At 54.3% G+C, this 18,261-nt stretch overlaps 1 protein-coding gene across 2 annotated transcripts; it reads left to right on the forward strand.

Moving 5' to 3' along the window:
• The first annotated feature begins 18 nt into the window (after nucleotides 1-18).
• On the forward strand, nucleotides 19-14,982 carry TMEM151B (transmembrane protein 151B). Of its 2 annotated transcripts, XR_008965649.1 has the most exons (3): nucleotides 19-167; nucleotides 7,154-9,624; nucleotides 14,333-14,982. XR_008965649.1 is itself a non-coding variant. In XM_057370814.1 (2 exons), the coding sequence occupies exons 1-2, from the start codon at nucleotides 75-77 to the stop codon at nucleotides 8,588-8,590; spliced, it is 1,530 nt and encodes a 509-aa protein (XP_057226797.1). In that variant the 5' UTR covers nucleotides 19-74; the 3' UTR covers nucleotides 8,591-9,877. The 2 variants fall into 2 exon arrangements, 1 of the variants encoding a protein (XP_057226797.1); XM_057370814.1 differs by lacking the exon at nucleotides 14,333-14,982 and having other exon boundaries at nucleotides 7,154-9,877.
• Nucleotides 14,983-18,261: the final 3,279 nt, after the last annotated feature.

The following is an 18,261-nucleotide window of genomic DNA, read 5'->3' on the forward strand; positions in this document are numbered from 1 at the left end:
GCAGCGCCCGGCGGCGGGCGGGATAATGCGGCTGCCCAGCCCGCAGGCACCGCCAGCGGGGCGCCCCCGCCGCCATGTCCCCCCCGGCATCGGCGGCCGCCGCCAGCGAGGGAGGCAGCAGCACGCCGGTACCTCCGGAGGAGGAGGCGGAGGGGGCCCGAGAGGAGGTGAGGACAGCGGCCGCCCCCCGGCCCGGGGCTGCCCCCTACCACTCTCCCTCCCCGCCCGCTTTGCATGGCGCGTTCATTGACCGCCCCGCCGCGGGCCGAGCCGGGCTTTGCCCGCACAGGTACGGACCCGCACGCTGGGAGCCCCTCTCGCCCCCCGCCGGCCCCGGGGGGAGATTGGGCGGCGAGGAAACCCACCCGTCGGTCCCCGCCGCCGCTTGGCTGCCCCGGAGCTCCGCTTCTCCATCGCTCGCCCGTCATCTGGGGATCGCCGCGGAGCCTCCGGGGCCGGAAGGGAAGCAGCGGTCAGCGCCGTCCGGAGCGGGGCCGGGGCCGGAGTGGCCGGGATGGAGGAGAAAGGGAGGAAATCACAAACGAGAAGCGCGGGGCACCGTTTGGGCTTACTGCCACGGGCAGAGCTTGTTATGCCTGGGAGAAGTGGACGCGGAGACCCCCGCCTTGCTGTGCGCTGTCTTCTGGGGGCATCCAGGTGGTGGAACAGCTGCCTGGGTCATTATGAGGGAAGACGCGGTGGGCAGCAGGGGAGAGGGCTTGGGRACATGGCAAAGGCAGGGGCTGTTGCTGCTGGTTTGTTCCCAGCTCGAGGTTGGCTGGGAAAAGTGGAAGGTGCAGACTGGGGCAGGCCAGGTACCAGCACAGCCTTGCCTCCAGGTGTGCTGCAGTCTCCCTCAGCAGATGACTTTTCTGGAGTCCAGGCAGCAGATGCCAGAAAGGATCAAGAGCAGGGTGCCCTGTGGCTCGGGAGCAGCACCGGGAGGCAGGTGTGCCAGCCCTTTTGTCTGCCTCTACAGATCCTGCTTGCAGTTTGGGCTTCCCAAGATGAGAGAAAGCAACTGCACTGACTAGTGAGACTCACCTTATGCCGTGGGGCTGGTGACCCACGGAGGGCAGCTAGGCAGTGTGGGAAGGGCAGCATTCGCCTGGTGTGATGGGTTGTGCTCTCTGGTGACACCACAGCTCAAAGGGCAGCTTTGGGGGGTAATCAGAAGCTGGTGCATSACTTCCCTTCTGCTGTTGAGGAGCTGCAGTTTGCGAGTGCTGCATAATCCTGGTRTTCTCTGCCTCCTTGGTTTAGGCAGAGTATGCATGCCCATGCACGGCTATTCTATATATACAGGCTTATATTTAGATACAAATAATTGCAGGAGAGGAATGGTGAAGTTCAAGGACTGGGAAGCTGTACAAATACTGCATACGCTGCCCTGCGTCTGCTCCTCTCTTCCTGCTTCCGTTCAGCAACTCCTGATGACCTGAGCCCAGCTCTTCAAACACATACCGACCAGGGTTGCTAAACTGTGAGGTGCTTTTTTAGCACAAGGACAATGCTTGTGCCATACTGCCATGTGGTCTCTTATTGCCAGTGCTCTGGCAGTGCTGGTGCTACTTTCAAGACAACACAGACTTTTCAGAGGTGCCAGAGCAAGAGCCTGTTTGGGTGAAAGAAGTGTAGCGGGGGCAGTGCCCAGATGAGTTTTCCTCACCTACAGTGCCCCCTGGCTCGCAAGGATTATAAGATTGTCTGGGATTTGGTTGCTCAGTGGTGTCAGTGTAATACACCACGGGAGCGGGCAGAAAGGCTATAGTCYGTAACCTGCACCGTTTAGGCTAAGGGCATCCTTCCTTGGCCAGAAGCTAACACAGACCTGCATTAAGCAGCTGRTGGAGGAGAGGGAAGCTGCAGCCTCTCCTGATGATGCTGGTGTCTCATCCTATGCAATGAGCAGGGACTTCASTGGCAAGTTGGATTCACAGACTGACCTAGTGCAATCCTCTTGTGTTCAGAACTGTCAGGAGGGGAGAACATTCCTCCTCCCCTCCAGTGCCTCTGGAAGGCCATATGGGCTGTGTGATGTCCTCATTTCCATCAGGACCAGCTGCTGGCGCCAGCATCGCCAAGTTTCCCCCCCGGTATGGCTGAATCCCACATGGTAGGGTCCATTGGCCAGGGTGAGTGGGAAGCCAGAGGAGATGTCTGAAATACGGGAAATGTGCTCTGTCCTGTTTGAAGGTTCCTCGTGTTGACATCTCAGGGGTGCTGTGTCTTGGAGTCAGGCAGGGCTTCAGGTGCTTCTCAGCCTGTCCCAGCAAGGCAAATGGCAAGAGCTGCTAGCCAGAGCTGACTGAGCCCTCGTTCCCTCTCGGCATCACATGCCTACACCTACACTTAGTGGTGCTGAACTGAATTTCACACATCAGCGCATACTTAGAGGGTAGGAAATGCCAAGGGACAAGCTTTTCAGCCTAGGAACAAGCAAAAACATATCCTTGTTCTGCTGCTCGGGTGGGATCTGATGGAAAGAACCAGTCCTCCTCCAAGTTGCTGTGTGAAATGGAGACCTTGGTAGCACTGCAGGAGCTGACTGCTGGCAGACTTCCCTGGCTCGTAGATGCTCAGCCTTCCTCTTTCCTCTGCAGTTGGCAACGCTGCCAGCCTGGGACTGAGCCACCTCTTTCTTCTAGGCAGGTAGTTCCTGAACCTGTGCTGTAGGCATGGGGTGTSTGATGAGGGTATTTGGTGGGACCATCCTGGCCAGGAGTTGCCAATGTTTGTCGAGAGCGTTGGAAGACAGTGGTAATTCCTAGAAATGGCTGGATCCTCCCTACCTCCCTTATTCTGGGGATTTGAGGTCAAAGGGATCAGGGCTTACTCGTTTCTTGCATGATGTGAGCGAATCCTAGGGAAGAGCCATGGAAACGGATGCTCGGGAGTCCCACTGGAGTCCCCTGCAAGCTGCTGCCACCACCTGGCACTCGGGAGCTACCTGGGCCTTCAGGCTGCCGCTTCGGGGCTATTTTTTTTTTGTTGTTTTTTCAGCCCTCTAGGGGGCTGTCTCTAGGAGACGTAACCCTGTGAACCCCAGGCTGTCTTTTAAAATGATGGTTTAGCATTCTGGGGGTGAATCAGAGATTTCACAGACGTCTCTGCAGGGAAAGGCAGGTGAGAGGTATGGAAAGTGAGCACACAAACACTCGATAAAAAAGGGGACAGTGGATGGGGCCGGGGCCAGGCTGTTAGAGACAGGAGCTTGAAGAACTTGAAGGATTTTATTATTCAAAACTGCAGAGTCGGGTTGCAGGGGTAATTAAGGTACTTAATGTGCTTAGCCATTGGGGTGCTGGGCATGTTTGTCCCCTTGAGGCTGTCTTTATAGAAGAGGATCCCCCAGATCTGAAAGGGGTTTAGCACAAGCAGTGATGGGGGTTCTTTCTTCTACTGCCTTTGCCCTGTGTGTTGTGGGTGTGTCCTTTTGCTTCAGAGCTGGTTGTGAGCCATCCCCTCCATCCCCTCCATTCCTTCCATTCCTCCCCATGCATCCCTGCAGCACCTGCGGGGGCAGGCCTCCATCTCCTTTACCTTAGGGRCGATGTCAGAGGCCAGTGCCATGCAGGAGGAAGGGGAGGTCTTTCCCGAGGTGTGTCACAATTAGCTCCTGCCAACGATTGCCCCATGTGTTCTACGTGGTGAACTGAAGCACAGAGAAGGGGAGCTGATTGGGATCCCACAGTGGATTCGGCCAAGCCATGGCTGGCTCTGCCCCCRAGCACTGCAGAGATGTTTCAGTGCACCTGCAAGAGCAGGTTTGCTTACCACTCTCCAGTGCTGGAGCCTGAGCAGTGAGGGAGGCTCCCCGTGATGGAGGGAAACCCTGCTTGCAGTGAAGTAGGGCAAGTCTTTTGCCTCATTCCATCAGACTGCAGCAGGCAGATGACGATGGCATTTATATCAGTGCCTGCTCTCCTCCTAGTGACACTGTTCTGAGACRGATTTCTCTTTCCCCAGCTTTTTCATCTGCTTGTTTGCTATGCTGGATTTATCCAAGGCTGGTTAAGAGCTCAAGGAGACAACCTTATTCAGCTGCTTTTGCGACGGAATCCGTGGAGCTGGTTGTTTGCTCCTGTGAGCCCTTTGCAGCCTGGGAGAGGAGCAGGGATGCTGCAGTTCCTACTGGGATTAGACTCTGCATCTGGCTCCTCCTCCGTCTCTGCTGTGGTTGTCTCCCGTCATTGGCACTTGATCTGCTTTCAGAAGCCCCACCAGTGCAGCCGAGGTGTGTGTGTTTCACCTCAAAAGCCTGGGACAAGTCTCGCTTGTAAACAGTTTACAGCAAGGGTTAGTGTGACCCCGTCCAAGCGCTGCAGTGTCTAAACACTGCGTAGTCCTAGGAGGAGACTGATGCATGGACTAGGGCCCTGCTAACACAGTTCCTGGAACCAAGCCTGGGCTGCATCGTGTTCCCTGCTTGGGGTGGGTAACCGCAGTGGGGCTTGCCTGTATCTCTGCAGGGTGACAGCCAGTGTCTCCCTCCTCTGCAACACAGGCAGTGAGGAATGTGAAAGGCTGGGGAGTGACTGTGAGCTGGAATTTGCTTTTCTAAGACAGACATGTCCAAAGACCTCTCATTCTGGTGCCCCTTCCCCAGCTGGCAAATGAATGAGCTGGATGCTTTGCTTTATTCTTTGCTCTGTTTGCAGATCTGCCTCCTGAACAAGGTGCTGTTTCTCAGCATTTACACCTCACAGACACACCGGGTTTGGCATGTACCATCCCAAGTGCCCTGTTCAGACCCTCCGTGCTCCTTCTTCGGTTGAGCAGCTCCCTTAGATCCTCACAGTCAGAGCTGCCGCTGCCAGGGAAAGCCTGCAACGCAGAAGGCAGCAGTGAAAAAGGAAACCTTTAGCTGCCTGGGTAGTGGTACAGCGTTCCAGCATGGGAGAGCTTTGCTGCAACCAAGCAAACTCGGAGGCATCTGAGCAAGCTCTTGTAACTGCAGCACAGACTTTGGGAGGGAGAGCACAGCTCAGGTGGCTCTGCCTCCTGCATGGACCCTCTTCTTCTCCTCACTCCCTTTTCTCTTACCTGGGGTGCCCTCCTTGCCCCATGGCTGAGGCTGCTGCAGCAGTTAGTTGTACTGGGAAGGCTGCACATGTGTGCGTGCCAGCACTGCCAGCAGAGCTGTCCTGCACCTCCCTGAGTTGCCTGCAGACCAGCACTGCCCCATCTGCCAGCCCTGGGCTCTGTCTGCCTGTGCCCACCTCTCGCTCTCAGCCAGGGGTTCAAAGCGGGGAGCTCAGCATTACTGATGCTTGGGACTGCCACTGGAATGTACTGCCATTCMTTCCCCTTGGTCCCTCTGGATGTGCAGCCTGCTCCACTCACCAGTGGCTGGCTGTTGGGGTGGGCAGGCAGGGGAGCTCTGTGCCTCTAGGAGAGAAACCTCTGTTGGAGATCTGGTCTGTATCCAGCCCTGCAGAGTGGCAGAAGACAAACTGGCAGGCTTTGACAAGGTGCAGGGAGAAAAGATTGGCCTGTGGCACTCTAGAGCACTGAGCCAGTAATGAGGGGCTCCTCAGGAGAGCAAGATGCATTTCTTTAAGCAAAGAAGAGGCCCAGATCTGTTCCTAGACCTGCCAGTGGCCTTGTGATCTCTAGTTCTTGTTTTAATTTTCCTTTTCATGYCAGAGTGAAAGTGCCCCTCCTGCTTTCTAACAGTGTGAGCCCATTCAGTTGTTTGGGATTCCTGGATGAGAGACCTCTCTAGCCCAGCATGCTCAGGAGTGGAGAATAATGGAGCCAGGCTTGGACTGCAGTGCCATGAGCGGTGTCATTACAGCTGGYGTTGGCCACCGTGGAGGTGGGGGTGAGCTCAGGAGCTGCTGCTGCCTGCAGGTACAGAGGGAGAGCAAAGCTCGAAGCCTCTGAGTGAGTTTCATGGCAACTGCTCAAGACCAGGCTTCTTGACCCCCCTCTCATCTTGCACCTTTGGAGACTGCTGGATGAAGTATTTTGTATAAGAAAGCAAATAGTCCCCTTGCCTGTTCTTTCCTTGGGAGGGATGGTACCAGGTCTTACAGACCAAGTTGGATCAATACTTGAGACGTCAGAGTGTTGCAGAGTCACAGAGGCTTCCTTAACCAGGTTAAGTTTATTCATGTCTTTGTGTGAAACCCTGCACTGTTCCTATGGTAAAGGCACCAGTGCAATCCCTTTAAGAAATCCTGTTGCTGGAGTTCTGCCTTTCCTCGCCATGGAATACCTAAGAGCAGTTTTTTCAGAAGTGTGGACTGTCACAGCTGAATCCCAGTGCAAGCAGGGACATTTGCCGGCAGCCATGAGTGGCCTCTTGCACTCCCTGCTTCTGCAGATTGGTAGAATGCTCCTCTCCTCCAGCCTGAACACTTTTAGGATGTTACTCCTTGTTTGCTTTCTCTCCTACCAGAGGTGGCTGCATTTCAATCATGGAAAAGTACTTTCCTGTTGGTGTGGTTTATAAAGCACTTGCGAAGCACTTCAGAGCTCCTTAGGCTGCCAAGTGTTGTAGTGGGAATTGTCATTACCAAACATAGACCTTCCCAGCTGCAGAAGGTCTGTTTTTCCATCTTGCCGGCCCCCCAGACAGGTTGTGCCGCCCTGGTGGGAGAAATCAGAATGTTGCTGCTGGTCATTACTGGGAAGTGGGGGAGAGGCTTCTGTGTGGCGGGATGAGCTGTGGTTCAGGTGGGGTGACATGAGCTAGGGCTGCCAGTGCTGGTGGGGTGGGTGCACAAGCTGAGGAATGTGGGGGAGATAACCCCAACTCTTGTCTTGTTCTTCTGTGCCTCTCCCTGGGACGTAGCAATGGTAGGGGTTACTCCTTGTTGAAGAAGGGGGATACTCAGGGTRTGGCTGACAGAGTTGCCTTCTGCCGTTCCTCCATGTCCAGCTGTCTGTCTCCCAGGGAGGGGCAGAGCACCATGAAGGGTGGTGGGKGTGACATTGCCTGTACTGCATGACTGTCACCCTGTGAGAGATTCTGGCCTCTGTCCTGCCTGCTGAGGCCGGGAGTGCCCCCAGCATCTGTTAGTTTGTCTCTGTGGAGCTGTAGGTGCTACCTCAGCCCCCTGCTGCCTCCTCCCTTCCCCTGCTGCTGCCGCCTACTGACTCCTCTCTTTTTTTCTCTCCCCTTCTCCCCGGCCCCCCGGAGCAGCAGCGGCCAGTGAAGCAGTCTCTCAGCAAGTCCCTGTGCCGAGAGTCCCACTGGAAATGCCTGCTGCTGTCCCTCCTCATGTATGGCTGCATGGGAGCCATGACCTGGTGCCACATCACCAAGGTGACGCGGCTGACCTTTGACAGCGCTTACAAGGGCAAGTCCATGATGTACCATGACAGCCCCTGCTCCAACGGCTACATCTACATCCCCTTGGCTTTCCTGGTGATGCTCTACGTGGTGTACCTGGTGGAGTGCTGGCACTGCTACACGCGCAACGAGCTGCAGTACAAAGTGGACGTGGAGAGCGTGCACGAGCGCGTGCAGCGCATGCAGCAGGCGACTCCTTGCATCTGGTGGAAGGCCATCAGCTACCACTACGTGCGCAGGACCCGGCAGGTGACCCGCTACCGCAACGGGGACGCCTACACCACCACCCAAGTGTACCACGAGCGSGTCAACACCCACGTGGCGGAGGCCGAGTTTGATTATTCCAACTGTGGAGTTAAAGACATCTCCAAGGACCTCATTGACCTGGAGAGCTATCCGGCCACGCGGCTGCGCTTCACCAAGTGTTTCAGCTTCGCCAACGTGGAGTCGGAGAACTCTTACCTAACCCAGCGGGCCCGCTTCTTCACAGAGAACGAGGGCCTAGACGACTACATGGAGGCCAGGGAGGGGATGCACCTCAAAAATGTGGACTTCAAGGAATACATGGTGGCCTTTTCCGACCCAGACAACCTGCCTTGGTACGTATCTCACTATGTCTTCTGGGTGGCAGCTCTGCTSACCCTCTCCTGGCCCCTGCGGGTGCTAAATGAGTACCGCACCTCCTACGTCCATTACCACGTGGAAAAACTCTTTGGGTTCGACTAYGTGGCGGTGACGCCGGCCGAGGAGCGCACCTTCTGCCGGAGGATGCCCCGCGTCAACACGGTGGACAGCACYGAGCTGGAGTGGCACATACGATCGAACCAGCAACTGGTGCCCAGCTACTCGGAAGCCGTCCTGATGGACTTGGTGGGGCTCTCCAGCTGCACCAGCTACTCCGCGTGCCGCTAYGGGGGCTACCGGCAGAACTGCGAGCGGTGCCACAGGACTATAAGCAGCTCCTCCATCTTCTCCCGCAGCGCTCTGAGCATCTGCAACGGCAGCCCCAGGATTCCCTTCAGCAGCAGCCGCTTCTCCCTGGGCCGCCTGTACGGCTCRCGACGCAGCTGCCTCTGGCAGAGCCGGAGCGGCAGCCTGAACGAGCAGAGCTGCCCCACGGAGCAGACGCGCCTCTCCAGCCAGGTGACTGTGGAGGAGGAAGACCCCCCTCCTTATCAGGATGCCCTCTACTTCCCCGTCCTCATCGTGCACCGCAACGAAGGCTGCCTGAACCACGACCACCGCCACCTCCATCGCAACGGGTCCTGCGTGGAGACCTCACTGTGAAAGCAGAAGGCAGTGAGATCTCATTGTCCATCGCCTGGCCTGAGCCGGCGCAGGATTTGGGGAGAGGAGCGCGAGGGGGATAGCCTAGGAGGACATCAGGATGGAGTGGCTATGGCATCCCGCTCYGCAAGCCAGCAAAAGCTTCCCCCACCATGGCTCTGACCTCCCAGAAGGGTGGAGGCTGATGCTCCCCCTGACATGGCACGGAACTCCATGGACAAATCACCACATGCAAAAAAACAAAAAAAAAAAGAAAAATTCAACCAAACCAACTGCAAAACCGTAATTCATGGTATCAAGACCCAAAGGGGGGAATAAAATGACAGGCCTGATGCAGGGAGGGGGTGGCTTTGGCTCCCAGCTCTGGCTCCAGGCTGGCTCGTGCTCCAAGGAACCAGCAGGCACCAAAAAGCGCCCTGCTGCACCTCTGCCCACTCTGCTTCCCCCACTGGAGCAAGACCCCTCACAGGGTGGACGAGAGCAGGCCCCTCGGGAGCAGGGTGTCACTGCCTGTGACGGAAGGTCAGGGGTACCCAGRCACATGGAGCTGAGCAGCAGGTTAGAGCAAAGGCTGAAAGCCACGAATCCAGCTCTTCCCTCCCCCTCAACCATTCCCCACCCTCCCCACCTTTTCTTTWTTTTAGACCATGCTCCGACTGTTACTTTGTTCTCACTGCTGGGAATGGGATTGCCTCCAGAGGATCCCAGGCTCAGCTCYTTAGGAAGCTCTGGCATGCCAGCTGTGAGTCAGCATCCCCTTGGTAAAGGGTTTTCTATTTGGGCGTGCAGCTCTGGGGAAGGGATGAATGTGCAAACCCAGATACAGCAGAGATCTGCAGCACTACTGATGTGTTTGCTGGAGGAGGGCTCAGCTGGACAAAGAAAACGGGAGGCCCCTGGTGAGCTGGGGAAGGGGAAGAGGATGGCACTGGGACAGGCATCGTGTTATCAGGTGGCGCATCAAGTGACTGGGGACCCTTCCTGGCTTTGAAGTGAGTCCTAATTGGTTCAGCCAAGCATCAAGGAAGTCTCTGGTAGGTTCAGCTGCAGTTCACCTGTTGATAATGGAGCAGCGGGTTGGTGCATGTCTGCACGAGTGAATTTTGCATGAGATCCAGCTGGGCTCTGGCTGTGTKCTGTGAGCTGCAGGCTCTGTTTTGGCAGAGAGCTCTGAGGGAGAAATGCGAAAGCATGCTGGAATACTGGGGACCTGGGCTGGGGAAAGGAGGAGCAAAAGGATTCCCTTTCTGTGGGACCATGCCATTGGTGCTCTGAAGAACAGAGACTGGGGATACATTAGAGAGAACCTGCTCAAAACCAAATGTTTTGGGCTACAGAGGTTTTTACAGGGAGGTGTCAGGCTGTGAGAAGTGAGGTGACTTCWGTRTAGCTCATTAGTTCCTGGGTTCTTCTGCCTTGCTCTTGTCAGGGCAGGTTGCTCAGAACTTTGTGCTGCTCTTCTGCCCTGCTGGAAAAGGTCTTGGTGACATTGGGCAAATGTCACGCACCAAACACCCAGCTTTTCCTTCTTCAGCAACACATGCCCGGATCTCATGTCCTTGTTCTCAGAAAAGCTGTCTCCTTTTCAGTCAGCACTTTGGGGGAGYGCATGCCAAATCAGCCAGAGATTTCTCCAGACAGCGCTGCTCCTCAGCCTCACCACGTTTCCTCCATCAGCTGGAGCAAACAACAGCTAAGAGCAGCAGGTCTTGGGCAACTCCATTGACACCTGGGCATTTGGGCTTGGTGTCTGCCTCRCCATCTGTCACACAAGGGCAAAGAGCGAGGTATTGTGTGTAGCCCAGCCCGTCTTCCTCCTGTCAGCTGTTAATGTGAGGTCTGTTTCTCTCGTGCTGCTGTACTGCTTTGCCTCCCAGGCCTTGAGGAGACTGCAAATGCACCCAAGTAGTGCACTGGCCCTCCTTTGAAAGTCATCTCTTGCTGACAAGCCTGGAGTGGCCAGCACCTGTGGGTGTTGGAGGTCWCCACTTGTCTTTTCCTCCAGAGCAGTCTGTTCTGCTCTTCAGACATATCCTGGTTAGCGTCTCTTGTCGTTCAACTCGGCTTGCTCTTCTTCTTTTCAGGTGCTAAATTGCAAACAACAGTGGTTTGAACAGCAAGTCCCTTAAAATCTCACTGTGTTTATGGTTCTATCTTAACATCTGCCACAGACCTAGATGTTGGCTTAAAGAAGAGGGTCCCTTGGAGCACAGAGAAGCATAAGGTCTCCGGTGTAGGCACATCCCTCTCTGCGTTTTSTTCTCATTATTTTTGGCACAGATTCAGACCGGGGGAAAGCAGCCCTGGGATTTCCTTGCTTAGTAATGACATTTGGCTTGCTGTGCACTCGTGCTTCTCTCTCCAAGGGCCTAATGTAAGCCAAGGCCAGTGCTGAGTGTCCTTGTGACACTGGGGAGATAATGGTGTGTGCTTGTATGTCCCAGTGAATTGAGACTGTGGAGCTGCAATGGGTCATTAGTGAGGAATGCGGTCTCTGCTTGTCCTTCCTGACATGTTCTCTTTGAAATCTCCTGCACATTGCTTAAATTAGGCTGTAATGGCTCATCTTTCTATCTCCAGCCTCCAAGGTGCCTTGGACAGATGGATTGATCTCAGTTTTGGCAGGCCTTTTAGGTCCCTAAGGCAAAGACAATCTTCACAATAGGGACAGAATAGCAGGGGCTCTGTGCCCCCCTCAGCTTTCAGTACCTGCAGCTCAGTTTCAGGCACTGTGTCCTTGGCTCCTTCTGGGGCTTTCTATGAGAATGCCTCTCTGTTCCTCTGGCCTCTTTTTCACCTMTGAAATCTTGTTCTGKAGGTGGTCTATCCAGGTGGACCCATGGATCTTCAAGRCATGGCTTCTCTTGTGATCTGCAGRATCCATAGTCTTCCTGTTGCTGAACACCTTCCCCATGTACATGGTGCCAGCTGAAGCCAGGTCCCAGATTAGCCCAGTGCCACTGTCTGTGGCTCCTCCAGACACACAGTGCACTGAAAGCAGGACCTCTCTAGTCAGTGTTCCCCACTGCATGCCAGGATTTCTCAGAGATTTCTTCCTCGTATTCTTGGTCCTGCTACCCCAATGAACCTCGTAGAGCTGCCATCCTGGTCCATCCTATCCATTCTCTCAGGCCCAGGAAAGGGGAATGGTGCACTTGGACGTGGTAGAGGAGTAGGACTGGGCAGGAGGGACAGGAGCTGCCTGATGACTTGGCAGAGAAGTGGTGGACCTGGGGAGACTAAAACTAAGGTTCTTCCTGACATGTCTAGTCAGGCAGGAAAGTTCAGACCAGAAAACTGGGCTCTTCCCTTCTGTCTCCTGGCATGGGACACTACTGGGAAAGGGTTTTCTCCTAGGTGTTGGTGAGAGACCATAGTGCCCTGGGCCAAGGGCAGCTGATAGAATTCTCCTTACAGCTCAAGTTCCTAGCATGGATACCCAGAGATGGCCTGTCCCTGTTCTGGGGCACAGCCTCTCCATGGTGCAGTGGTCTCTCTCCTCAGCACATCCACATCACCCRCCAAGCTCTGGGCTGAGCAGCAGTCAGGCACCTGCTCTTCCTGACACTTGTGTTCACTCTTTGCCATGTCTATGTTGGTGACGATGATTCCTTTGGCAACTCCTTCGATGGCCTAGTCTGCTCCCCTCTTGATAGCCTTCTCCCTTATATCTCACCTGAGTTCTCCCTGCTGTAGCTTAATCCCATTGCTTCTCCTCCATTGACTGATGAGTCTAATTGGCTCTGTTCCCTTTCCTCATGGTCTTCCTGACACAAGCAGACCTGTTACCTGTAGCCTTTTCTTCACCAATCCTGGATTCTTGACCTCACTTGCCAGACCCTGGCTTGAATGGTGATGCAGAAGTTCTCCCTGTGTAGTGAGCGTGTCACTCCTGCTCTGAGCCTGGCCTGGGCAAGAGGAGAGGGCCCAAGGTGCAAGCAGTGCCTTGGTCTGTCAGAGTGGCTGTGTCCTCATTTCTGGTGCAGAAGATCTCTTCAAAGTGAGAGGAGTATGCAGAGCTGCTGGCCCCATACATAGGGAAAGCAGGACATCACCCTCTGGGAAGGTCAAAGCTAGGTGCTTGTCAGTATGATGGGGGCAATAACTAGGAGATCTCTGCAGTMAGATGGCTTTGGGTTTTTCCATACATCATTCAACCATTGCAGCTTTCCATGGGCTAAGAGTCAGGCTTAGCACTGCACTTAGCAGCAGGCTTTCCTCACAAACCAGAAGGAAGGAGGCAGGATTGCTGCCAGCTCCTCTTCATGGCATTTCATGGTGCTAATGCAACCCAGAAGAGGGCTAGTCCTTACTGCTGCAAGGCTGGACAATTAGTTTGGGCTATTTGGGGTTTCCCTTTGCTGTCAGTATACWTGCCAGGTACTCAAAAGCCCTCCAGCTTTTCTGAACTAGAGAGAGAGTGAAGGAGGGTTCGAGAAGCTCTGGATTAGCTGATCATCAGACACATCACCACCCATTTATCTATCTTTCCTCTCACTGGAAGCTTCCCAGATAGTRCCTAGCACTTTTCTGGTGCAGAACCAATCAATGACACCCACCAGCCAAGTGGTAGTTCTTGAGCCCACTGTGTGTCATGTCTGACTCCACAGCCAGGAGGGAGATTTCAGAGAGGGCTGGCAGGGTGAGCAGCTGTAGGGGCATTCATTAGTATAGGAAATGGAACCTGAACCTGTGGCCAAGGCCAGGCCTTCTTGGGTCACACACAAGGTAAATAGGCAATATTAGGGCTAGGGAATCTGGTGTTCATCTGGTGTCAGACAAGTACACCCTRCTTTCTTTCTGTTCCCTGTAAAATGCACATTAGAGATCCAGCTGATCCTTGACCTCTTCGCTAAAGAAGCTGCAGAGATGTTTAATAACTGATGGATGCCCACAGAGAGAGAACTGCAGGAAAAGRTTTATTAAGTGGAAGTTTGAGAAAGTCAGGTAGCATCCAATGTCAGTAAAACAGCGCCTACTGATTGKCAGATGGGACGAGTAACATCTTTTAAGCTCTCCTTCCAGCCTTTCCAATCACAGCTTCAGTGCTGCTGTCTGATGTCACCAGGGTGCTGCCTTTAGCAGGGTACAGACCTGCTGCAATGTGCTCCTACTCTGCTGCAGTAGCTGTAGGGACTGGGTGTGGAATGCTGCACCACCACCAAGATGTTGTGTTACCAAAGGGCTGTAAATCTCAAAGGTGGGATATGTCCTTCTGATCATGTTTCATTCATACTCGGTGGATAGAATAAAGTCTGTAAGAACATGATCAGGATCCAGGTGATCTCAGAAATCAGAATGGTTTAASTGACAGCTCTGTCTGGTGCTGCTGCCTCCTGTGATGCACTTGGGTCTACAGTCGCCACGGAGCCAGGTATGCATGGGGACCAAAGGACCTTGGACCCCAGTGGGACTTGGGGCTGAGCCTGCCTAGGGCTGTTTTCCTGTGGGCATTCTGGAAAAAGTGGAAAGGGGGCATAGTCACATTTCAGGTAGAAGTTAATGGGCTATGTTCATCCCTAGTGTAATTGTATTAAAGCCAGTGGTACTATACTAATGTGAGCTTGGCTTAGCAGTTCCTCAGAGGGGTCTGTCCTTGAGCCCAGACAAATTGATCTGTCACAGTATTGCTTTGATGCATTGGGTTTGTGTTGGGACTGGGCCRACGTGAATGAATGTTGATTATCTGCAGTTTCTGCAAGCAGTGGGTTGAACTGTTCTGCTCTACTGCCTCCATCACAGCTGCTCTGCCAAGGGGAATGTTGTGCCCATGGATGTGGTCTCATCAACACCCTCAAAAGCAAGCTAACAAGCAAATTGACCTCCACAGCGCTGGGAGAGGAGCCTTCTCCCACAGGATCATAGCCTTTCCGTCTCTGAGGGAAAAGTCCCGAGGACAGAACTGAACCTGCAAGACCCATTGGCCTTGTGGCCTGCCCTTCCTCCTTCCCTTCTTACCTCATGTCTGTCTTGGGGGAGGGACAGTTTCCCTGTGGAGTTCAGCAAGCTCCTCTTCCTGYGGCTCGTGAACAGGCTCTACTAACAGGTATATCATCCACCTATGCAACTCTTCCAGAAGCTGCCAAGTTTTCAGGAGCCCATTACAACGTGCAGCATGGCCATCCTGCACTGAGAATAAGCACAGCTGCTGCTGGAAAGCTAAGTGGGTTTTATTCCTCCCCCATTCCCCAGGAAGACTCTGTTTGTTGGGCCATTTTGTTCGTTCGTTCGTTTGGTTTTTGTAAACTTCATTTGGGGGAAATGAAGCTTATGAGAAATTGGTGCCCATCCTGAACCCTCCCCTGTCCTTCGAACTCTGTGAATGGATGGATCACCTACTGTGATTATAATTTAGTGGATTTTGTAGAACAAAATAACTTCACACACAGACACTTGAGGTTCTTTCAGTCTCCATCAGCACAAGCTGCTTCTGCGATCTTAGCTGCTCACATTAGTGAAAGAAAAAGCCTAGCTAGAATGTGGTGAGATGACGTAGTACTTTGTATCAGTCCCATGGTCCCAACATCCATTAGCAGCGCCGCCAACTGCCGTGACATGAATTCAGACTTTGGATGGCAGCCCACGAACCAGTCAGGGTGAAAGCTGGRAAATCCCAAGCCTGAGTCTATGCACATTTCCAGAAGCAGATGCAAAGGGAGGAGCAGCTGAAAGCAGCATCACCTCCTGCTCAGCCAGGGCAGAAGCTGGTGGGCTCTGTTTGTGCTGCACCTGCCCCCAGGAAGAGCCTGTCCCCAGGGGCCAAGCAGAGTGGAGTGAGAATAGCAGAGTGTCTGATGGAGCAGCGCTGCTCAGCTGACTGGARAAACAGCAGTGACAACCAGACCCCAAAATAACAGGATTTCACTTTGGGAATGCCAACAGCTTTTTCAAACTAGAAGGCCKTAACAGCTGTGAGAAGTGTTTAAAAAAATTATTTTTGGTAATGAGGTGGGTTTAATCTCTTCACTCCTTCCATCTCTGTTAGTAATGTGCTGTGCTAGTGAAGAAGAAATGCTCAAGGCAGATCAGGATGGTGGCCCTGTGGCTTTTCAGTGGGGTAGGTTGATCAGGAACGGAGGCTGGAGTTTAAAACCTTTCTGTAACCTGGAGGTGTGACATGGCCATCCACCCACACGTGGCAGGGTGGGCTTCTGTGTGCTCGTGCACAGCTGAGGTCTGTGGCCCTGCAGARGGCTGATGGGTTTGTGGCTTTGGTGCAGTGACACCCATCCACGCTTGTGGCGAGGGCTTTTCAGCATGACGGAGCATTGCTTGTTCCTCGTGAGAGGAAACTCGTGACCTGGTTTCTGTGAGGAGATGGTGTGAAGTGTCACATTTTCTGCAGCGAGTGGCAGGGAGCAGGGATAAAAACATGGAYCAAGCTTGTTTAAGAACAAGCTAATCCACTGTGGCTGCCTCAAACAGGAGAACTGCYGGATCTGCTCCCTGGACAATGCTTTCCAGCTCTTCCCACTCTCCCCAAACCCTRTGTGCAAACTGTCATTGCTCCGAGCTAGCCAAAGCACTCCCCTCCCCTGAYCTCCTCCAAGACCATACATTCACACTGTTTGGGTCCCCTCCCTGCTGAGTGCTGTGGGCCAGCCATCAAACGCCAGCAGATGCATGATGACCACAGGCATGCTGGTGGCCAGCCCTCCCCATACCCTGCCTGTGCCCAGCMTTCCAGCACTGCTCCCTGCCCTGGCATGCCTCCTGCTTGCTTGGAGCGGAGCAACCACAGCACATCCTGGCATCACTTTGGCATCACTTTGTGCTTTCCCAGAGAATTTCACAGCACTTGTCTGAAATTAAGAGAGCAGAAGGCCTTGATGTTTTGGTGGTCCTGGTCTCCAGGGGAGGGGAGGGGAGGGGAGGTCAGCTGTTGTGGCAGGGCAGGACCAGGGGATAGCATCATGGTGAAAACAGCATGTCTGCTGGAGAAGTCTCCAAACGTGGGCTCTGTGCTTCTCTGCTGGGGGCGAGGGCAGCTTTGCAGCTGGCAGAGGGCAGAACAGCATGTGAGTGCTCAGCAAGACATGGGAAGAGGAGAACTGGCTGAGAGAACTGGCTGAGAACAGCTGTGAAAGGCTTTGCAGATGTGGTGTTTTTTACAGGAGACAGAAGGCAAGATGGGGCAGGAGGATGTGGTGCTGGAGCAGTGGTGCTGCGAAGCCGGGAGGGTGGGGGGAAATGGAGCCGGGCATTTGATGGAGAAGTTGTGGAACAGAGTGGGCTTTCAAAGCAATCCCGGCATTCTCTGGCTGAGGAGACAGGCCGGAGATATTCCTAAGCTGAGGTGCCCAGGCCAAGTCTTGCTGCACTGGGAGCAGCAATGTCGCCTCCAAGCCCAGCACTGACAGCTTGGGCACGTGTCACCAACCGCGATGGCTAACGCAGCCACAAGGTGTAAATGTCACTAATGAATAAATTGCCTGGTGCCTGGGAGAGGCTAATCCATCACAGCCAGAGACAGGGATCTGACAAGCCTGGCTATTTCAGGCATACCCTGTAGGGAGGAGAAACGCTTCATTCCTGAGCCGTCCCCTCCACCTAGGGAAGCCGATGCAGAGCTTGGCTCTGTGCCACTTCCCATCTTCCCAGCCACATGAGCTCAGCCTTCATCCCTCTTCTCTGCAACTGAAGAAGCATGGAAGGATCTAGGTTAGCCAAGAGTGTCCTGTCAGCAGTGTGGTGCATGATGCTAGCTGATGACTGAGTTTGGAGAGAGGCTGCTGCACATAGAACATGGGGGGTGTAAGGATGATGGAATACAGCAATGGATCCCTGGTGACYGGGAGAACTTGTGTTAGTTGTTTGGGTTGTAGGGCTGTGGCCTGTGCCGTGTTTCAGGCCCACAGTGCTTGGCACTGTGCTTTAGAAGCGCGCTGTCCCCCTCACGCCACTATGCTGTCCCAAAGGCAGTGCACAGGACCCCCATTYTCCCCTGTCCTGTTGAACCCCAGCCATCTGCACTGTGGCTGACTGCAGAGGGCCAGCAGGTACCGGACAGGCAGGGACAGTTCAGCCTGGACAAGTCCAGCTCCATGGGAGCAAAGGGTGGCTGAATACAGCAACCATTTCTGTGCACAGCCTCTGCTCATCGCTGCGGCAGCCTGCTTCTCCTCCCCCAGACAGTGCTCAAAATCAACCTGCCATCCTGCTGGTGACATATGCCAGTGTGACACCTTGCAAATCGATGCCTGGGTCTCTGTGAGCAGAAACTGCCAGGCTTGGGAAGCTGGCCACTGTCTCCTGCTGCCGCTTGYGCTCTGCTCAGAGCAGTGGAAGCTGGGCTCGCCATCTGCTGTGGGAGGGAGCCAGCTGGGTGCTCCTGCTCCRGCCCAATGGGACACCGCCGGCACAGCCCAAGTGCAAGCCCTTGTGTCATTCCCCCTCCTTTACCTTCCGGCCACCCCTGTCTCTCACCACCTCTCTGGCACAGATCCATGGCAGATAGGTGATTGCTGGTTTTGGGTGTGGGCAAGTGGTAGAGGCTGCCTGGTTTGGACATTGCTTTTYGGCCAAGACATTGATGGGAGAGAGGACAAAGAGTTCTCCAGCAACAGCTACCTGTCCAGGCATTCCTGCGTGTGGCAGTCCAGCAGTGTGTTTGGAGGGTGCTTAAGTGGTTAACAGTCTCAGCTTTTTGCAGGAAAACAAGCAGTGAATAT

This window comes from Malurus melanocephalus, unplaced genomic scaffold, assembly GCF_030028575.1.
Source record: "Malurus melanocephalus ecotype Western Australia unplaced genomic scaffold, MMel_1.1 scaffold_5, whole genome shotgun sequence".
NCBI lineage: Eukaryota > Metazoa > Chordata > Aves > Passeriformes > Maluridae > Malurus > Malurus melanocephalus.